Raw genomic sequence first — 22,300 nt, 5'->3', positions numbered from 1 at the left:
TCCAGTATTCTTGTCTGAAGAGTTCCATGGACAGAGGAGACTGGCGGGCTACAGTCCATAGGGTCACAAAGAGTTGGACACAACTGAGTGGCTAACTATAAAAAAGAATGAAATAAGGCCATTGCAGCAACATGGATGGACCTAGAGATGGTCATGCTGAGTGGAGTCAGGCAGGTGAAGAAAGACAAATAGTATATGATGTCACTTATATGTAGAATCTAAGAGAAGGATACTAAGGAACTTATTTACAAAATGGAAATAGACTCACAGACATAGGAAACAAATTTGTGGTTACCAAAAGAGAGGGAGGGAGAAAGATAAATGAGTTTGGGATTAAAATATATACACTACTATATATTAAATAATCAATGACGACCTACTGTGTGGCTCAGGGAAATAGAGTTAATACCTTGTGAAGTTCAGCTCAGTCACTCAGTCGTGTCTGACTTTCTGCGACCCCATGGACTGCAGCACGCCAGGTTTCCCTGTCCATCAGGGACCTGCTCCAGTTCCTGGAGCTTGTTCAAACTCATGTCCATCGAGTCAGTGATGCCATCCAACCTTCTTATCCTCTGTCACCGCCTTCTCCTCCTGCCTTCAATCTTTCCCAGCATCAGGGCATTTTCAAATGAGTCAGTTCTTCCCATGAGGTGGCCAAAATATTGGAGCTTCAGCTTCAGTCCTTCCAATGCATATTCAAGACTTATTTCCTTTATTTTATTTATTTATTTTTTTACTTTACAATATTGTATTGGTTTTGCCATACATCAACATGAATCCACCACGGGTGTACACGTGTTCCCCATCCTGAAACCCCTTCATCCCAGCGCAACAGCCCTAAGCATCCTGTATCCTGCATTGAACCTTGACTGGCAAATACTCTCTTATATGATGTTATACAAGTTTCAATGCCATTCTCCCAAATCATCCCACCTGCTCCCTCTCCCATAGAGTCCAAAAGACTGTTCTATACATCTGTGTCTCTTTTGCTGTCTCGCATACAGGGTTATCATTACCATCTTTCTAAATTCCATATATATGTGTTAGTATACTGTATTGGTGTTTTTCTTCCTGGCTTACTTCACTCTGTATAATAGGCTCCAGTTTCATCCACCTCATTAGAACGGATTCAAATGTATTCTTTTTAATGGCTGAGTAATACTTCATTGTGTATATGTACCACAGCTCTCTTACCCATTCATCTGCTGATGGACATCTAGGTTGCTTCCATGTCCTGGCTATTATAAACAGTGCTGCGATGAACATTGGGGTACACATGTCTCTTTCAATTCTGGTTTCCTCGGTGTGTATGCCCAGCAGTGGGATTTCTGGGTCATAAGGCATTTCTATTTCCAGTTTTTTAAGGAATCTCCACACTGTTCTCCACAGTAGCTGTACTAGTTTGCATTCCCACCAACAGTGTAAGAGGGTTCCCTTTTCTCCACACCCTCTCCAGCATTTATTACTTGTAGACTTTTGGATTGCAGCCATTCTGACTGGTATGAAATGGTACCTCACTGTGGTTTTGATTTGCATTTCTCTGATAATGAGTGATGTTGAGCATCTTTTCCTGTGTTTGTTAGCCATCTGTATGTCTTCTTTGGAGAAATGTCTATTTAGTTCTTTGGCCCATTTTTTGATTGGGTCGTTTATTTATCTGGAATTGACCTGCGTGAGTTGCTTGTATATTTGTGAGATTAGTTGTTTGTCAGTTGCTTCATTTGCTAGTATTTTCTCCCATTCCGAAGGCTTTCTTTTCACTTTGCTTATAGTTTCCTTTGTTGTGCTGAAGTTTTAATTTTAATTAGATCCCATTTGTTTATTTTTGCTTTTATTTCCAGTATTCTGGAAGATGGGTCATAGAGGATCCTGCTGTGATTTATGTTGGAGAGTGTTTTGCCTGTGTTCTCCTCTAGGAGTTTTATAGTTTCTGGTCTTACGTTTAGATCTTTAATCTATTTTGAGTTTATTTTTGTGAATGATGTTAGAAAGTGTTCTAGTTTCATTCTTTTACAAGTGGTTGACCAGTTTTCCCAGGACCACTTGTTAAAGAGATTGTCTTTTCTCCATTGTATATTCTTGCCTCCTTTGTCAAAGATAAGGTGTCCATAGGTGCATGGATTTATCTCTGGGCTTTCTGTTTTGTTCCAATGATCTATATTTCTGTCTTTGTGCCAGTACCATACTGTCTTGATGACGGTTGCTTTGTGGCAGAGCCTGAAGTCAGGCAGGTTGATTCTTCCAGTTCCATTCTTCTTTCTCAAGATTGCTTTGGCTATTCGAGGTTTTTTGTATTTCCATACAAATTGTGAAATTTGTTCTAGCTCTGTGAAAAATACCGTTGGTAGCTTGATAGTGATTGCATTGAATCTATAGATTGCTTTAGGTAGTATGCTCATTTTCACTATATTGATTCTTCCAATCCATGAACATGGTATATTTCTCCATCTATTAGTGTCCTCTTTGATTTCTTTCACCAGTGTTTTATAGTTTTCTATCTATAGGTCTTTAGTTTCTTTAGGTAGATATATTCCTAAGTATTTTATTCTTTTCGTTGCAATGGGGAATGGAATTGTTTCCTTAATTTATCTATTTTCTCATTATTAGTGTATAGGAATGCAAGGTATTTCTGTGTGTTGATTTTATATCCTGCATCTTTACTATATTCATTGATTAGCTCTAGTAATTTTCTGGTGGAGTCTTTAGGGTTTTCTATGTAGAGGATCATGTTATCTGCAAACAGTGAGAGTTTTACTTCTTCTTTTCCAATTTGGATTCCTTTTATTTCTTTTTCTGCTCTGATTGCTGTGGCCAAAACTATGTTGAATGATTTCCTTTAGAATTGACTAGTTTGATTCCCCTTGCAGTCCAAGGGACTCATAAGTCTTCTCCAACACCACAGTTCAAAAGCATCAATTCTTCAGGGCTCAGCCTTCTTTATGGCCCAACTCTCACATCCATACATGACTACTGGAAAAACAATTACTTTGACTAGATAGACCTTTGTTGGCAAAGTAATGTCTCTGCTTTTTTAATATGCTTTCCAGGTTGGTCATAACTTTTCTTCCAACGTGCAAGCATCTTTTAATTTCAAGGCTTTAGTCACTATCTGCAATGATTTTGGAGCCCCCAAAATAAAGTCTCTCACTGTTTCCATTGTTTCCCATCTATTTGCCATGAAGTGATGGGACTGGATGCCATGATCTTAGTTTTTTGAATGTTGAGTTTTAAGCCAACTTTTTCACTCTCCTCTTTCACTTTCATCAAGAGGCTTTTTAGTTCCTCTTTGCTTTCTGCCATAAGGGTGGTGTCATCTGCATAGCTGAGGTTATTGCTATTTCTCTCGGCAATACCTTGTAATAATTTATAATGAAAGAAAATTTAAAAAAACCAATATGTATATTTATATATATGTATACCTGAACCATTTTATTGTACACTTGAAACTAATACAACATTATACATCAAATATATTTCAACAGTTTTTTAAATATAGTAAAATTTTAACAGGATTTTGTTATTAATATGAATAAAGCAATGATGCTACTATAAGATATAGTATAGTCTTATAGATAGCATATTAAAAAGCAGAGACATTACTTTGCCAGCAAAGGTCCATCTAGTCAAGGCTATGGTTTTTCCAGTAGTCACGTATGGATGTAAGAGTTGGACTGTGAAGAAAGCTGAGCGCCAAAGTTGGATGCTTTTGAACTGTGGTGTTGGAGAAGACTCTTGAGAGTCCCTTGGACTGCAAGGAGATCCAACCAGTCCATCCTAAAGGAGATCAGTCCTGGGTGTTCATTGGAAGGACTGATGCTGAAGCTGAAACTCCAATACTTTGGCCACCTCACGCGAGGAGTTGACTCATTGGAAAAGACCCTGATGCTGGGAAGGATTGGGGGCAGGAGGTGAAGGGGACGACAGAGGGTGAGATGGCTGGATGGCATCATCGACTCGATGGACATGAGTTTGGGTGGACTTCAGGAATTGGTGGTGGACAGGGAGGCCTGGTGTGCTGCAATTCGTGGGGTCTCAAAGAGTCAGACACGACTGAGTGACTGAATTGAACTGATTGACTGTAAGATATAATATTGTATTTTAAAAAATTTCCTTTTCAGTTGCATTAATAGGAAACAGTGATGACTAACACATATGATGGTGTTTATTTAACTTCACTCAAAATTTTAAAATGCAAATCAAAATAATAATATATGATTTTTTATCTATCAAATTTAAAAAATCATAAGTTTTATAACATCAGTTGTCAGTGAGAATGTGGAGAACAGAGACAGTTTTATATATTTTGAGGAAATAACATTAAAATAAAAATGATTTCAGTAGCTATGGAAAGGTCAAAATATTCAGTAAACTTTTTCTGCTTGGGAAAAATTAGCATCAGCTTCACAGAACACACTGATATAGATTCTGGATGTATCAACAATGTGATTGTTGAAAAAGTAAAAACTCCAAGATTATGAGAAGAACATGAAGAAGGAGTCTTCACTGAGGGTGTACTTGTTAGTTTGATGTGTATCCAAGAGGGTGGTTGACCCTAAGGAAATCCCAGTTTCCTCAGGAAGAGGCTGAGGAGAGGATGGGAGTATCCCTGGAGAAAGTCATATGAGAGCCAAGGAGACCACTCAAAAGCCAGCAGTACATTGAACAAATGTTAGATATACAGGATCTGTAAGATGGTTGGATGGCATCACTGACTCAACAGACATGAGTCTGAGTAAACTCTGGGAGTTGGTGATGGACAGGGAAGCCTGGCATGCTGCAGTCTATGAGGTTGCAAAGAGTTGGACATGACTGAGTGACTGAACTGAACTGAACTGAATATGGAAAGAGCTCAGAATCCATGAAAAAAATGAAAATTTTGTTGTAAAATAGAAAGTAGAGACTGAGAAAGCAAAGACTGACTGTCATGTGGGAAGCTCTTCTCCCAGCAGGGAAGTGGACCAGAGTTTAGTCTAGGATGAGGTTGGGTAGGTTTTTAAGGCCAAAGACTGAAATAAATGGGAAGAGCTCTGCTTCACACTGAAACAGCAAGTATGTGAGTCACTGCGCCCAGTGATATGGGCTATCAGGCCAGTGTTCCTGGGGCTGTGGTCCACAAAGAAGGGGTTAAGTCCAGGCTCAGCCTCCCCTGCTTGTCTAATTTGGATCACAGCCCCCAGGCAAAACTGCATTAACAGTAATGTGCTTGTAAAGGAACAAATAACAGAATTAGAAACACAAACGGCCAACAACTGTATGGAAAGATTAGCCCACACTAATAGTTGTGCTCATTAAAAGTGGATACTAGTGTTAGTGGATCAGTTGGGGCTTCTCAGAGACCCAAAGCCTATAGGACGTGTACAGACATGTATAGAGCATCCCTGGCGGCTCAGTGGTAAAGAACCCACCTGCCAATGCAGGAGACATGGGTTCAATCCCTGGGTCGAGATGATGCCCTTGAGAAAGAAATGGCAACTCACTGCAGGAGTCTTGCCTGGGAAATCCCATGGACAGAAGAGCCTGGCAGGCTACAGTCCATGGAGGTCACAAAGAGTCAGATACGACCTAGCAACTAAACAACAACACAGACATATATAGAAGCAGTCACTATAAGGAAGCACCCCCACACTATTATGGATGCCAGTGGGACCCAGATCTGTGGTTGGCAGGCTCAAGATTCAGGAAAAGCTTCTGTTTTCAGTTTTGAGTACCAGAACAGGAAAACCCTGATGTCCCAGCCTAAAAGGCAGTCTGGCAGATGGAACCCGTTCTTATTTAGAGGTGGGTCAAGGTCTTCTTCTATTCAAGCTTTCAATGGATTGGATGAGACCCACCTACATTAGGGATGCAATCTGCTTTGACCTGTGTACCAATTTAAAATCCATCCTAAAACACCCTCACCCAAATACCTCGAATCATATTTGACCAAATATCTGGACATCCCCTGGCCCACTCAAATTGATGCAACTAGTCATCACACCATGTGAGATGCACAAATATTCAGAAGATGAAAGATGTTAAGTGCTGAGGGGAGACCCATGTGCATTTTTCATGTCCTGATGCCAGAGACAGAAATTGTACCAGGTCTGAGAGTGCAGTAGGGAATAGGCATAAAGATCAGCTGCCAGTCCTGGCAATGTGACCAGGAGGGCAAAGTGAGCATTCTTCGCCATATTGTTTATAACAGAAAAAATAGTCTCATGGTCCACTAATACGATGGATAAATAAATTTAGTTAATCTACCCATTAAAGGCAAAAAACTAACTTAGATATTCATAGAGTTAGCGAAAAGATCATCTTGTAGAATTAATGAATGTCATGATCCATATTTTAGAAAAGTTAAAATCAATAAAATAAAACCCACCAGCACGCACACACGTCTGTAGAGAATCCACCCGGTTCTAGATAAGACTGAGGTTTTTACACAGGTTAAAGTTTCTTTTTTTCCTTTGCCACATCTTCATTGCTTGGATTTCTGCAAGCACATGTTCATTTTGAATTTTTTTAAATAGATGATTTAAAATATGTATGTCAGAAATAAAAAATGTAAAAAAGGATGCTCTTAAATTAACTGATACATATGATAAGGACTGAGTGATTTGCACAAGGTCATGGGGCTTGAGGGAGGAGAACCATGATAGAAGGGAGGGACACAGTTCCTCAAGGCAGGACTCATTCACACCAGGCCACTTTTTCTCAACCAACATAGTGGGAATGTAGCAGGAGGGCTTGGTTAGGAGGAGGGGCCCTGGGCCCAGGGATTCACACCTCTTGCCCCTGAGGGAAGGCCATGGGGTCTGCTGTCAGACTCAGTGCTTACCTCCTGTTCATTGCTCTGGGGTTCAGAGGAATTTCTGGGTTCGGTTCCCAGCCCTGCAGGTGAGAAGGGTCAGAAAAAGGGTGGCCACAGGGGACACAGTAGAAGCCGAAGTCCCAGGACACTTTAGAGGCCAGAATGCAAACAACTTCACCTAATTGGCCATTCGAGGCCCAAAGACCTGCTGTGCTGGTGGAGAGATCTTCCCAGCAGAGTGTCCCCAAGGTGCAGGCACCTTAATCTGCTTCCCAGCTGATGGACAGTGTGGAGTGGCAGGTGAACTGAGTTCATGCCCTGCTCTGCTTCTATCAAGACCCAGGAGTTCCTGCAGCCAGAGCCTGCTGCCCTCCTCTGCCCCCTCCTCACTCTCACTTCATTGCACAGGAGGCCAGAGGTGGACCAGGGAGGGGGCCCTCAACACCACATCATTATCATCAGCACAGACCTGGGTCAGGAGTCCCGTCCTCCCCAGGAGCACATGGTCCTGGGTGAGCCATGTCCCTCCTGACATCACAGAGGCACTGCGGTCATCCCTCAGCAGGGTGTGGTCAGCATCACTGACAGGTGAGTCCTGGGAGCCTGGAGCCTGGACAACAAGGTCCCCCACTCCTCACTGCCCTGGGCAGGGTCAGTCAGGGCAGCGGGTCTGAGCTTAATGAGAGTAGAAATAATCAGGGATCTTACAGTAAATGTGGGTTATACTTTGGTGCCCAAGATTCTGCATTTCTGACAAGCTCTTGGCTTCTCAAGCTGATGCTGCAGGAGCTTAGATCACACGAGTGGCGAGAGTTCACAAGGAAAGGGCTCAGGACACTGTCCCTACAGATAGATGTCATAGGCGGCATGGATTCTTTTGCTTCGCCTGAGAAAGTACTTCTCAGGCTCAACTTAAAGGCAGGTTTACTGAACCTACCACCACAGCCGCACATGGGTCACCTCAAAAGCCAAAGGAATGTGGGTTTGTTTTTCCAAAAACCAAACCGGGAGCTTGGCTTCCCAGATGAAAACACCAGCTGCTTCTCATGTATTCCCCCAGGCATCCTAGGGTCACTGTTGTGATGACCCAAGGGCCCGTGAGGTGGACAAATTGTTCTGGGAAATAATCTCAAATATAAAGATGGAAACCCCAGGGGACACAGAAGCAGGGTCACCCAACCTGGGGTGATGGGTGGGAGATGGCCCCTCTGGTTGCATTTGACATTGTTATATGGGTGGGCAGAGCAGAGGGCAAGGGTGTGGCCCCGCAGGTGTGAGTGTGTGGGCACAGGGCCTGGTCAGGCCCATGGCTAAGGTGTATGGAGCAGACCCTCAACTCCACCCTGAGCACCAGGTCCAACCCTGAATTTGAGGGGGTCTGCCAGCATCCCCTCTGCTGTCATGTGAGGGTGGGGTCAAGTAGCCCAGGAGAGGAACACTGGACCACGCACTCTTTCACCACACCCTGTATTGTTAGAATGCCGTGGCTCTCACAGACCACCTTCCAAGAGAACTTCAGGATGAGAGGGAACGTGAGGATCATCCCTTCTTCCCCCTTCACTGACCATCCAGCCTCTGCTTGCATACCCCACCCGCATGGAGCTCACTCCCTGCAAAGAAAGCCAGATCCATGATGCTACAGCTCTGATCTCTAGAAAACATGGAATCTCTCTGGAATCAGCCTCCACCCTCTCACTGATCCTCCCCCCTCCCTGGGAGGCACAGCTGCTCTGTGCCCACCTCCCTTTCCTACTCCCACCTCTTTAGACTCAATCTCCTTGGACCATTCCTCTCGCCATCACACAGTGGGTCCCCATATCCCATGTGAGTGTGGTGGTCAGCCCTGCCCAAGATGGACAGTGGAGGTCTGGGCTGTGACGGGGACAGGAAGCAGCACCCAGCAGGGGGACCCAGACACTGAGCAGATGTGACAATGCTGGAGGCTCCCACAACTCTGAGCAATTGCCCACAGAGATGTGCCAAAGAGCCAGGGCATGGAGGTAAGGGCAGGGGAGGACATGCTCAGGTCCTGAATGTGTCACAGCCCCTGTCCCACTGCTTTTCAGACTATAGAGTTGGGCTGTCCCCTTTCTATGAATTGTCCAACATCTGGACATTGGCGAGAAGCACCCTGAGGTCCTCAATGAGGCAGAGAACTGGTCCAGGCTCAAAGAAAAAAAAAAAAAGATGCTGAGTTGGGGCTGAGCATCCACAGGGAAGAGAGACAGAAAGCACTCGAATTAGCCTGGTGAGGACTGGTCCCTGCTCTGCTGCCAGCTTAGTGTAGCAGCAGAACAATTACTAGGTCAGTCCTGTAACAGAAAGTGCTTAATAATACTTCTGAAATTAGTGAATCAGTAAAATAAGGTGAAGAAAGCACAAGATTACATACCTAAGCAAGATGTGTAAATGCAATAGTTTAGGAGCATCCTTGAGGTGAAGCAATATTTCCTTGAAAGGAGTGAAACATGGCTACATTGCTGTTTTACACCGAAGGCTCTCAGCTCAGATAGACACCTGTGACACCCCCTCGGATCCTCAGCAACACTCAGTTTCTCATGGAGGGAGCGCTCCAAGCAAGTATATGAAGATCTGAATCAGAGGAATGTCTGCCATTTCAGGCCAGTCTGAGCTCATCTGAAAGCAGAGCTGGGCAGCTGGTGGTCCCTTGGTCAGTGGGCAGTAAGGTACTGAAGGGCTCCTATTCTACAAGAGAGTATGACCCTGTGGCCTTGATGTGCTCCCTCTCCCTGCCTCCCACCAGCTCTCTGCTTTCTGCCCCATGTCCCTCAGCTCAGGGTCATGTCAACCCCCAAAAAGGGAAACCGTTCAGTGAAGCCTCTGCAGGAGTTTGTGCTGGAGGGCTTTGAGGGCGGTCTGCAGACCCAGGCCCTGCTGTTTGCTCTGTTCCTGGCCCTGTACGTGGTGGCCGTCCTGGGGAACCTCACCATGATCGTGGTCATCACGCTGGATGCCCGTCTGCACTCGCTGATGTACTTCTTCCTCAAGAACCTCTCCTTTGTGGACCTGTGCTACTCGTCTGTCATCACCCCCAAGGCCCTGGCCACCTTCCTGTCCTCCTCCAAGCTCATCACCTTTGGGGGCTGTGCCACACAGCTGTTCTTCTTCTCCTTACTGGCTACCACTGAGGCATTTCTCCTGGCCGTGATGGCCTATGACCGCTTCGTGGCCATCTGTAGCCCACTGCGCTACCCCATCACCATGCGCCCCTCGGTCTGTGCCCGCCTGGTGCTGGGCTCCTACTGTGGGGGCTGCCTCAACTCCATCCTGCAGACCAGCTTCACATTCAGCCTCCCGTTCTGCAGCTCCAACCACATCGACCACTTCCTCTGTGATGTCCCTCCATTGCTCAAGCTTGCCTGTGCTGACACTATGATCAATGAGCTGGTCTTGTTTGGAATCTGTGGCCTCATCATCGTGGGCACCACCCTCGTGGTCCTCACCTCCTATGGCTACATCACAGTGACCATCCTGAGGATGCGCTCAGGAGGAGGGAGACACAAGCTCTTCTCCACCTGCGGCTCCCACATGACAGCCGTGTCCCTCTTTTATGGGACAGTTTTTGTCATGTATGCCCAGCCGGGGGCTGTGGAGTCCATGGAGCAGGGCAAGGTGGTCTCCGTCTTCTACACCCTGGTCATCCCGATGCTCAACCCCCTCGTCTACAGTCTGAGAAACAAGGACGTGCAGGAAGCCCTGCAGAGACTGGGGCAGAGACACACAGCCACGTGACGGAGGGTGGCCAGAGAGACAGTGTCCTGAGAACATAACAAGGTTTTCGGGGAGGCATTGGGTTTTGTTTGAGGAATATATTCTTCTTTCATGCAATTCATTTTTTCACCCATTTCACTCAATCCTTTGTGGAGGCACATGGGGTTTTGTTTGAGGAATATATTCTTCTTTCATGCAATTCATTTTTTCACCCATTTCACTCAATCCTTTGTGGAGGCACATGTTGGACCACACATGCAAGTCTGAGATGCAGAGATGGATAATGCCACTGGAAAAATAATGGCCCATGATGGGGCAAGATTCTAATCTCAAAGTCTGGATAATACAACAGGCAGAGTAATGAGCAGAGTATTGAAACAACATGTGTATTCCAGGTTCAACATCCTCCAGGGAAGTTATGAAACCAACAGTCTTAGGCCTCTCTCTTCACTTCATCTATGAATCTAATGTAAATGTGTGCTTAGCAATCTTCCCTGGAGCACATAGAATTGGGGGGGGGGGTCAGAACACTCATCCTGGCTCCTTCATTGGTGATAGCCTGGGCATCCCCACAGCCAATTAGGGGAGTTAGGAAGACCACGCTTTCCCTCAATCCTGCAGTAGGGCTGTTCCTCCCCTCGCCCTTCTGTTCACTGATGCCACCACCCAACAAGGCAGCAGGGAGCACCTGTGTTCCTGTTTCATACGCTCCTAGTGCTCCCTGTCCTGGGTTTCTCCCCTCAGACAGCAGCTGGGAGCCCCAGGGAGCCAACGTGGATGCCTGACACCCAAAGTTCACCATCCAACCTGACAGGTGACACTGTCCTGACTACTTGTGACCCTAAGAAATGGGACCTTGTCAACACAGACACCTCTGAATAAGGATGAAGCTCACGTGGCTGCAACAGAGCAGGCAGTGGAGAGGGAAGGTACGCTTTCTTGGTGGTGAGCACAGCTCCCTGCTCTCTGTCCCAGACTCCCTGGGACCCTTAATTTTGACCTGCCCATTCAGCGCTCCATTCTTGGGCTCCATGGACCCAACACACAGCCTGGACTCAGAGCCCGGTGGCCTCCTTAACATGTCTCCTTTTAGTAGAATCATCCACTCTAACAGTCATTCCGAAGGCCCCCCGGACACGGAGATGGTCTGTACTCTGTAGGGTCAGTAGGCATGTGCCAGTCTGTCGGGTCACGGCTCTCCATCTCCCTGCTCTCCCTTCCCAGGAGAACTGCCTGAAGGGGCTGACAGCTAAGTTATCAGACTGCAGCTCACGATTACTCAATCTGACATATACGACACAGTCTCTGTCAAGCTCTTTTGCTCACTGATCTCCAAAATTAATTCTATGTCTGTCCTACGTGACTATATTTATCTGAGAATGCAATTTTTAAAACGAAATCCCCAAATTTTCTGCTCCATAAATGACATGGTTTCTTAACTTCTCAAGTGACAGCGCCGTTCCACCCCCACTCTTTTTCCTGCCCTCTTCCTGCCCTCTTCCCTCTTTTCTCTTCCCGCTCGTTTCACTCCCCGTCTCTCACTCGTTCTCCCATTCCATGGGTTTTCCAAAGCACTGGGCTTCTAAGCTTAAACCAGATTTGGAATGGAAAAAAAAGGAAGTGCAATCTTCTTTTTTTTTCTTTTTCTTACACAAGAGTGCAATTATCATCGATATGTAAAATTTAAATGTACAAACAGTGACATATCCATTGTTCTTAGGCTTCCCTCTTGGCTCAGTGGTAAAGAATCTACCTGCTGATGCAGGAGATGTGGGTTCAATACCTGGTCTGGGAAGGTCCCCTGGAGAAGGAAATAGCAATCCACTCCATTACTTTTGCCTGGAAAACCCCATGGACTTAGGAGCCTGCCAGGCAATAGGCCATGGGGTCGCAAAGAGTCGGACATGACTTAGCGACTGGACAACAACAACTTATTGTTCATCAGTTCAGTTCAGTTCAGTCGCTCAGTCGTGTCCAACTCTTTGCAACTCCATGAATCACAGCACACCAGGCCTCCCTGTCCATCACCAACTCCCAGAGTTCACTCAGATTCACTTCCATCGAGTCAGTGATGCCATTCAGCCATCTCACCCTCTGTCATCCCCTTCTTCTCCGGCCCCTAATCCCTCCCAGCATGAAAGTCTTTTCCAGTGAGTCAACTCTTCGCATGAGGTGGCCAAAGTACTAGAGTTTCAGCTTTAGCATCATTCCTTCCAAAGAAATCCCAGGGTTGATCTCCTTCAGAATGGACTGGTTGGATCTCCTTGCAGTCCAAGGGACTCTCAAGAGTCTTCTCCAACACCACACTTCAAAAGCATCAATTCTTCAGCACTCAGCCTTCTTCACAGTTCAACTCTCACATCCATACATGACCACAGGAAAAACCATAGCCTTGACTAGACGCACCTTAGTTGGCAAAGTAATGTCTCTGCTTTTGAATATGCTATCTAGGTTGATCATAACTTTTCTTTCAAGGAGTAAGCATCTTTTAATTTCATGGCTGCAGTCACCATCTGCAGTGATTAGAAAAGCATTAGTTAGGACTTTGGAATAAATCAAGAAACCTGGTTAGATATTAAAGGAATAGAAATTCTCCAATAATCTGAAGGAAAAGATCTTTTTTTAATCCTACAGATTCTCTTTTTGTTTACATTACCTACATTTCAGATATCAGTGGAAATCACTGCACAATGTTAGAAGTGGTTTATTTTGTTTGTAGATCCCATACAATGCTTTGCAAGTTGCTGTCATAGGTATGTTCTCAGTACATATCTTTTGGTGATTATCAATCAGTTCATTCAGTCACTCAGTCATGTCTGGCTGTTTGCAACCCCAAGGACTACAGCATGCCAGGACCCCCTTTCCAACACCAACTCCCAGAGTTTACTCAAACTTATGTCTATTGAATCGGTAATGACATCCAACCATCTCATCCTCTGTCATCCTCTTCTCCTCACGTCCTCAATCTTTCCCAGCATAGGGTCTTTTCAGATGAGTCATTTCGTCCAATCAGGTGGCCAAAGTATCGGAGTTTCAGCTTCAGCATCAGTCCTTCCAATGAATATTCAGGACTGATCTCCTTTAGGATGGACTGGTTGGATCTCCTTGCAGTTCAAGGGACTCTCCAACATCACAGTTCAAAATCATCAATTCCTCAGTGCTCAGCTTTCTTTATAGTCCAACTCTCACATCCATACATCACTACTGGAAAAGCCATAGCTTTGACTAGACAGACCTTTCCTGGCAAAGTAATGTCTCTGCTTTTTAGTATGTTGTCTAGGTTGGTCACAGCTTTTCTTCCAAGGAGTAAGCTTCTTTGAATTTCATGGCTGCAGTCACCATCTGCAGTGATTTTGGAGCCTTCAAAAATAAAGTCTCTCACTGTTTCCATTGTTTCCCCACCTATTTGCCATGAAGTGGTGGGACCAGATGCCATGATCTGGCATTGCCTTTCTTTCAGATTGGAATGAAAACTGATCTTTGCCAGTCCTGTTGGCCCTGCTGAGTTTTCAAAATTTGCTGGCATATTGACTGCAGCACTTTCACAGCATCATCTTTTAGGATTTGAAATAGCTCAACTGGAATTCCATCACCTCCACTAGCTTTGTTCATAGTGATGCTTCCTTAAGGCCCACTTGACTTTGCATTCCAGCATGCCTGACTCTAGGTGAGTGATCATACCATCATGATTATCTGGGTCATGAGATACTTTTTGTATAGTTCTTCTGTGTATTCTTGCCACCTCTTGTTAATATCTTCTGCTTCTGTTAGATCCATACCATTTCTGTCCTTTATTGTGCCCATCTTGGCCATTCAGGTATGACCTAAATCAAATCTCTTACGATTATACAGGGGAACTGAGAAATAGATTCAAGGGATTAGATCTGATAGACAGAGTGCCTGAAGAACTATGGACAGAGGTTTGTGACATTGTACCAGAGGCAAGGATCAAGACCATTCCCAAGAAAAAGAAATGCAAAAAGCCAAAATGATTGTCCAAAGAGGCTTTACAAATAGCTTTGACAAGAACAGAAGTGAAAGGAAAAGGAGAAAAGGAACGATATACTCTTTTGAATGCAGAGTTCCAAAGAGTAGCAAGGAGAGATAGGAACACCTTACTCAGCATTCTCTTGGCAAAACTCTATTAGCCTTTGCCTACTTCATTCTGTACTCCATGGCCAAATCTGTCTGTTACTCCAGGTGTTTCCTGACTTCCTACTTTTGCATTCCAGTTCCCTATAATGAAAAGGACATCTTTTTGGGGTGTTAGTTCTAGAAGGTCTTGTAGGTCTTCATAGACCCATTCAACTTCAGCTTCTTCAGCATTACTGGTTGGGGCATAGACTTGGACTACCGCATTATTGTATGGTTTGCCTTGGAAATGAACAGAGATCATTCTGTCATTTTTGAGATTGCATCCCAGTACTGCATTTCAGACTCTTTTGTTGACTTTGATGGCTACTCCATTTCTTCTGAGGGATTCCTGCCCGCAGTAGTAGATATAATGGTCATCTGAGTTAAATTCACCCATTCCAGTCCATTTTAGTTCTCTGATTCCTAAAATGTCGACATTCACTCTTCCATCTCCTGTTTGACCACTTCCAATTTGCCTTGATTCATGGACATAACATTCCAGGTTCCTATGCAATATTGCTGTTTATAGCAGCGGAGTTTACTTCCATCACCAGTCACATCCACAACTGGGTGCTGTTTTTGCTTTGGCTCCGTCTCTTCATTCTTTCTGGATTTCTTTCTCCACTCTTCTCCAGTAGCATTGGGCACCTATTGACCTGGGGAGTTCATCTTTCAGAGTCCTATCTTTTACCTTTTCATACACTTCATGGGGCTCCCAAGGCAAGAATACTGAAGTGGTTTGCCATGAATGGCATCGATTCGATATACCCATCAATATGACCAAGGATGGGACAAACAGAGACTCCTACACTGCTGGATGTGTTACATTGCTACAAAAGTTTTGTAAGAAAATTGGCCAGATGAGTAGAGAAAGGAGGAATTTTATGTGCTGCAGTTGCTCACCAAGAACACCGAACGGCCAGAGTGATTTACAGCAAGAACAGTTCACCCTCCTTCCTCGTGGAAGCTGTGAATGTAGACACTCCAGACACACAGAGACTAGGTGAAGAAGCTACAACAGAAGAGACGGATTGGTGTGGGCAACCCTTCTGCTGACGCTCAGCCAGTACTGTGTCACTAGGGCACCTCAATAAGCTCAGCTCAGTTCAGTCACTCAGTCGTGTCTGACTCTCTGTGACCCCATGAGTTGCATCACGCCAGGCCTCCCTGTCCATCACCATCTCCCAGAGTTCACTCAGACTCACGTCCATCGAGTCCGTGATGCCATCCAGCCATCTCATCCTCAGTCGTCCCCTCCTCCTCCTGACCCCAATCCCTCCCAGCATCAAAGTCTTTTCCAATGAGTCAACTCTTCACATGAGGTGGCCAAAGTACTGGAGTTTCAGCTTCAGCATCATTCCTTCCAAAGAAATCCCAGGGCTGATCTCCTTTAGAATGGACTGGTTGGATGTCCTTGCAGTCCAAGGGACTCTCAAGAGTCTTCTCCAACATCACAGTTCAAAAGCAACTCTTTGGCGCTCAGCTTTCTTCACAGTCCAACTCTCACATCCATATGACCAGTGGAAAAACCAAAGCCTTGACTAGACGGACCTTTGTTGGCAAAGTAATGTCTCTGCTTTTCAATGTGCTATCTAGGTTGGTCACCTTATAGACTGCTTCAGTTCCACAGAACTTCATTAAAAGGGAAGGCCTCTAGCCTGAGTACTGAGTAATTGGTTGACAAAAATGAAGAAAGATGTAAGGAAAGGAACCTTCATAATGTAAGATTAATTTGAAACTTAATGAGGTTGAGAAAAATGCATCTTTCTACTTAGGAATCCATTTCTTTTGTAGATATACACTTAGAGGGGGGAAATGTCCATTACATAATATGCGTTATTAAAAAATTCAAAAAGGAAGCAATATAAACATTTCTCTAAAGAAGATTTCACAAGTAATTAGAGTATGTTATTATGTTTAAACAATAGAAATAAGTGAACTAGAATAAGGAAGAATTAAGAAAGGTGATCTAGATCTCTGAAGAGTGCATTTTACACAGAGCTGGAGAGATGACCCACCCGTGAGATAGGAGAGTAAAGGTGTATTGCTGGCCATGCCAGGTAAAAGCAAACTCCCTCCCTGCCCTCCTGTGTCAGTCACCAGGGCCATTGTAACTAATTAACCCAAAACTGGCGACATAAAGCAACAGGAATTTACTCTCTTGAGGTCCAGAGAAAGATGTCCAAAATCAATTTGTCAGCAGGGCTTGCTGGCCTTGAAGGCTTTAGACAAGCATTCTTCCTTGCCGCTTCCTGGAGGTGCCTGGCATCCTTGGCACTCATGCCCCTGTTCCCGCACCATTCCAACATCTGCCCAGTCTTTACATGCCCTTTGTCCATGTGTCTTGTGTCTCTGTATCAGTCCCTCTTCCTATAAGGACACCAGTCATTGGATTTAGGGTCTGCCTAATCCCACATGACCTCATCCTAACTCATTCATTTGGAAAGACCCTATATTAAAATAAGATCACCTTCTGAATGTCTGGGTCGACATTTTTAGAGGGAGACACTATTCACCTTACTATAATGATGTTCAGTGTGCTTCAGGGGAACTTATATTCTGAAATTGCTGAGTATAGTGCTCATCTATGCCAAGTGGGCCCATTAAATTAATATTTTGAATCAGTCTAACAAATAACTACAATTTCCCCTTGTTTCATTATTATTGAGAAGTATGTTAACACATCAACTATAATTTGAATGTATGCATTTCACTTTAATTCTATCAGTTTTTATATTTTAAATCTCCATTTATTTTACACAAATTTAAAATTTCACTTTATCCAGTTGAAAGCTCACATTATCCAGGATAAAACATTCTCATTATAAAATGTCACCACATGAACATTTAGTCCTGAAACCTACTTTTTCAAATAATTATTGAGCCACCCAGTCTTATGTTTCTTTAAAAGAATGTTTACAATGCAACTTTATCCAGCATAATTTCTGTTTTAATATTAAACATTTATCACATTTGTATATTGGTTTTCCTTTTCCAGCCAGGATTAACATTTTTTTAGTGGATATATTTAGTGCTTCCCAGGTGATGCTAGTGGTTAAAAAAACCTCTCTTGCCAATGTAGGAGACATAAGAAATGTGAGTTTGATCCCTGGGTCGGGAAGATCCCCCAGAGCAGGAAATGGCAACCCTCTCCAGTATTCTTGCCTGGAGAATCCCATGGACAGAGGGCCCTGGTGGGCCACAGTCTATGGGGTTGCAAAGAGTTGGACACATCTGAAGCTACTGAGCACATTGAGTGTAGGGCTGCCTTGAAGAGAATGCAAATAGCCAAAAAGAGGACAATTTTAGCATGAAAAAGGGTCATAAGGCTAATAAGTGTCATAGAAAGGGCTGTGCTGTTGCCCTGGGTACAGACTCCCCACCTGTCGATTTTCCTGACAGCAACAAATTAGGATGGAGCAGAGGAGGAGAAAGGGCTGTGGGCCAGGAGGCCTGCTGCCCAGGGAGATCTTTCCAAGGACTTCCATAGAGTCCGTATAAGTTGTCTGTGTTTCTCTACTGTTTGCCTTACCCACACTGAGGGCTCCCTCATGGACTTCAGTCTTCCTGCCCCACCCTGTACTGGACTGAGATGCATCCAAGGACGATTGGCCACAGGATTGCAGCTCCCGGGACCCAGCGGGTTGTGAGTCCCAGTGCACTCAGAAGCCTGGGTCTCACCTAATTGGCCATTCGAGGCCTCAAGTCCCAGCCCTGCAAATAGAGAGCATCTTCCCAGCAGAGTGACCCCAAGGTACAGGAACCTGACATGTTGCCCAGAGGACAGATAATGTGAAGAGTCAGGTGACTGAGTCCATCCCCTTCTCTGCTTCCATCAAGACCCAGGAGTTCCTGCATCCAGAGCCTGCTTCCTTGCTCTGTCCCCTCCTCACTCTCACTTCCCTGCACAGGAAGCCAGAGGTGGACGATGCAGGGGGTCCTCAGTGCTACATCATTATCATCAGCACAGATCTGGTGAGGAGTCCTGTCCTCCCTGGAAGCACAGCGTCCTGGGTGAGCCATGCCCCTCCTGACATCACAGGAGCAGTGTGGTCTTCACTCAGCAGGGCATGGCCAGCATCACCGACAGGTAAGTCCTGGGAGCCTGGAGCCTGGACAACAAGGTCCCCCACTCCCAATTGCCCTGGGCAGGGTCAGTTAGGGCAATGGGTCTGAGCTTAACGAGAGTAGAAATAATCAGGGAATGTTGTATAAATGTAGGTTTTAATTCAGTGCCTGAGATTCTGAATTTCAGAAGAAGTCACAGTTCTGCTGTTTCTGCAGGACCTCAGACCACACCTGAGTTACTAGATTCACAATGAAAGGACTTGGGATGCAGCCACTAAAATTGAGTCTCGCAGACAACACTGATTCTTCTGCTTCATCTGGGAAAGTGTTTCTCAGGATCAACTCAGAGGCAGGTTTATTGAAGTGGCCACCACAGCCCTACTGGGCCATTTCAACAAGACAAAGGGATGTGAGTTTGTTTTTCAGAAATCAAACCACAACTTGGCTTTCAGGATGAAAATGTCAACCTCTCCTCATACGCTTCCCCAGGCATCCTAGGGGTCACTGTTGTGATGACCCAAGGTTTCTGAGGTGGATGAATTGTCCTGGGAAACAGAAAAGAAACAGGAAACTGGGAAGCCCAGGGGATAAAGAAACAAGACAGCCTGCCTGAGAATGGTGGATGAGAGAGCTGGTCACTCTGGTCAAAGTGGCTCCAATGTGTGCATGAGCAGGGAGTGAGCCAAGACGGAAAACAAGGGCATGGCCATCTCAGGTATGCACAGAGGGGGTTCTGTGTACAGGGTGGGTGACCAAGGTGTGTTGGGCAGACCCCCAACTCCACCCATAACACCCAGATCTAAACCTGATTTGAGAGGAGCCATCCTGGGCATCCCTAGTCTGACTGTCCCCTCTGTTGTCATGTGAGGGCTGGAGTCAAATAGCCCAGGAAGGATATGCTGGACAACCCACTCTTTCACTTGCACTTCTACTGGAAAGTCTTGCCTCTCATGGATCACCTTCTAAGAACTTCAGGCTGGGAAACAACATGGGAGCCATTGCTCTTCAACAGGCACCACTCACCACCACCCTCTGCCTGCACACCCCCACTTCTGGGGAACTCTCTCCCTCCAAAGGCAGCCAGCTCCATGAGGTTGCAGATCTGACCTCTAAGAAGCATGGGATCTCTCTGAAATCAGCCTTCACCCTCTCACTAACCCTACGTCTCCACCCCCCCAGCCCCGAGAGGCACCATGGCTCTGTGCCCACCATTGTTCCCCACTCAGCCATTCCTCAACCATGCAGGAGACACAGACATTGAACAGATGTGCCAGTGTTGGAGGCCCCCACAGCTCTTATCAGTCACCTCACAGGGTGTTCCCAGGAGCCAGGGCGGGGAAGGACATGCTCATCTCCTGAAGGTGTTACAGCCTCTGTCCTGCTGCTTCTCAGACCATGGAGGTGGGCTGTCCCCACTCCACTTTTTCCAACATTGGGACATTGGCAGGAGGCTCCCTGAGGTCCTCAAGGATGCACAGTGCTCTGCTGACACTATGACACCATGGTCCAGGCTTCAGACAGTGAAGCTGAGATGGGGCTCAGGAGTTGAAGGAGAAACAGACAGAAAACACACACATTTGCCTCATGGGGGCTGGTTCCTGCTCTGTTCCCTGCCTGGAGATGGAATCATCACCAACTCAAGAGCAGGTAGGTATGAGGCCCTCTGTTCACATTACTAAAATTAATGAATTTGTTAATGAGGCTCAGATAATTTAAGATAACATACATGAGCAAGTGTGGAAATGGCACCATTAGGGGGCATTCCCTTGGGGGTGGAAAGCTTTTCTCTGACAGGAGGGACAAGGGGCTGCAATGCTGCTCACACTGCGAGGTCTCACTGAAGCACCCAGCCCCTGCCCCAATAAATGGCAGCTCAGACTTTCCCACAGAGGGAATGAAATCTGCATATTTATGAATTACTGAATTGGAGGAAATCTTTGCATTTTAGGTTAGTCTGAGTACATCAGAAATGGACAGCTGTGGTCTCTTAGTCAGTGGACAGTGAGGCACCGAAGGCTCCTGGTCTGCAAGAGATATGACCTTGTGACCTTGACCTGCTCCCTATGCTGCCCCTGCCTGCTCTCTGCTGTCTTCTCTGGGTATCATCAGCTCAGGGCCATGTCACCCCTCAGAAATGGAAACCTCTCACTGATGCCTCTGCAGGAGTTTGTGCTGGATGGATTTAGGGGTGGCCCACAGACCCAGGCCCTGCTCTTTGCTCTGTTCCTGGCCCTGTACGTGGTGGCCGTCCTGGGGAACCTCACCATGATTGTGGTCATCACGCTGGATGCCCGTCTGCACTCCCCAGTGTACTTCTTCCTCAAGAACCTCTCTTTTGTGGACCTGTGTTACTCGTCTGTCATCGCCCCCAAGGCCCTGGCCAACTTCCTGTCCTCCTCCAAGGTCATCACCTTTGAAGGATGTGCCACACAGTTCTTCTTCTTCTCCCTGCTGGTCACCACTGAGGGATTCCTCTTGGCCGTGATGGCCTATGATCGCTTCGTGGCCATCTGCAGCCCCCTGCACTACCCCATCACCATGCGTCCCTCCGTCTGTGCCCGCCTGATGCTGGGCTGCTACTCTGGGGGCTCCTTCAACTCCATCCTGCAGACCAGCTTCACATTCAGCCTCCCGTTCTGCAGCTCCAACCACATCGACCACTTCTTCTGTGATGTGCCGCCTCTGCTCAAGCTTGCCTGTGCTGACACTACCATCAATGAGCTGCTCTTGTTTGGCCTTTGTGGCCTCATCATCGTGGGCACCATACTTGTGATTTTCATCTCCTATGGCTACATCACAGTGACCATCCTGAGGATGCGCTCAGGAGGAGGGAGGCACAAGCTCTTCTCCACCTGTGGCTCCCACATGACAGCCGTGTCCCTCCTTTATGGGACTGTGTTTGTCATGTATGCCCAGCCAGGAGCTGTGGCGTCCATGGAGCAGGGCAAGGTGGTCTCCGTCTTCTACACCCTGGTCATCCCGATGCTCAACCCCCTCATCTACAGCCTGAGAAACAAGAACGTGAAGGATGCCCTGCGGAGACTGGGGCAGAAGCACACAGCCACGTGAAGGAGGGTTACCAGAGGCAGACAATGTGTCCTGGGGAGAGGACAAGAGGGCTTTGAGGGAGGCACTGCATTTGGTTTGACAAATTCATTCCCCATTCACCCAATTCATTCTTTCATTAAACACCTTATTCAACCTTTCAAGGAATCACATCATGAAACTCATACACAAGTGTGAGGTGCAAAGATGGAAAAAGTATCTTTGCCACCGAAAGACTGATGGTCCACAGATAAGACCCTAAACTTAAAGTTTGAAAACACACAGTGGGCAGCGTTATGTACAGGGAGTGTTTGAAGCAGGATATGGGTCCCAATTCAAACTCTACCAGTGAAGGTACATGACTAAAAAAATGGGAGATCTCTCTCTCTACTTTAAGGCTGAATCTTTGTAAATCTGTGTTCAGCAATCTCCCTGGACTACCTAACAGGGGCCTTGGGACCCTCAGCCTTGGCCCTTCCTTAGAGATGGCATGGGATCACCCAGAACCAACTAGAGGAGTTAGGAAGCCCA

General features: G+C 45.9%; 2 protein-coding genes across 2 annotated transcripts; both read left to right on the top strand.

Moving 5' to 3' along the window:
• The first annotated feature begins 9,592 nt into the window (after positions 1-9,592).
• LOC138428729 (olfactory receptor 9S13-like) lies at positions 9,593-10,543 on the top strand. Its single transcript, XM_069569532.1, has one exon. The coding sequence runs from the start codon at positions 9,593-9,595 to the stop codon at positions 10,541-10,543; it is 951 nt and encodes a 316-aa protein (XP_069425633.1).
• A 10,299-nt stretch (positions 10,544-20,842) lies between these two features.
• On the top strand, positions 20,843-21,793 carry LOC138437064 (olfactory receptor 9S13-like). The gene has a single exon (XM_069583624.1). It carries the CDS (start codon positions 20,843-20,845, stop codon positions 21,791-21,793), a length of 951 nt encoding a protein of 316 aa, XP_069439725.1.
• The last annotated feature ends 507 nt before the right edge of the window (positions 21,794-22,300 follow it).

Source organism: Ovis canadensis, chromosome 1 (assembly GCF_042477335.2).
Source record: "Ovis canadensis isolate MfBH-ARS-UI-01 breed Bighorn chromosome 1, ARS-UI_OviCan_v2, whole genome shotgun sequence".
NCBI classification, from domain to species: Eukaryota; Metazoa; Chordata; class Mammalia; order Artiodactyla; family Bovidae; genus Ovis; species Ovis canadensis.
Note: the sequence above shows the minus strand (reverse complement) of the source record. Positions and strands in the feature narration are given on the sequence as shown.

What these genes read in the sequence shown, in the direction of transcription:
- LOC138428729 (XM_069569532.1), top strand. Translation starts at nt 9,593, where the DNA reads ATGTCAACCCCCAAAAAGGGAAACCGTTCAGTGAAGCCTCTGCAGGAG.
- LOC138437064 (XM_069583624.1), top strand. Translation starts at nt 20,843, where the DNA reads ATGTCACCCCTCAGAAATGGAAACCTCTCACTGATGCCTCTGCAGGAG.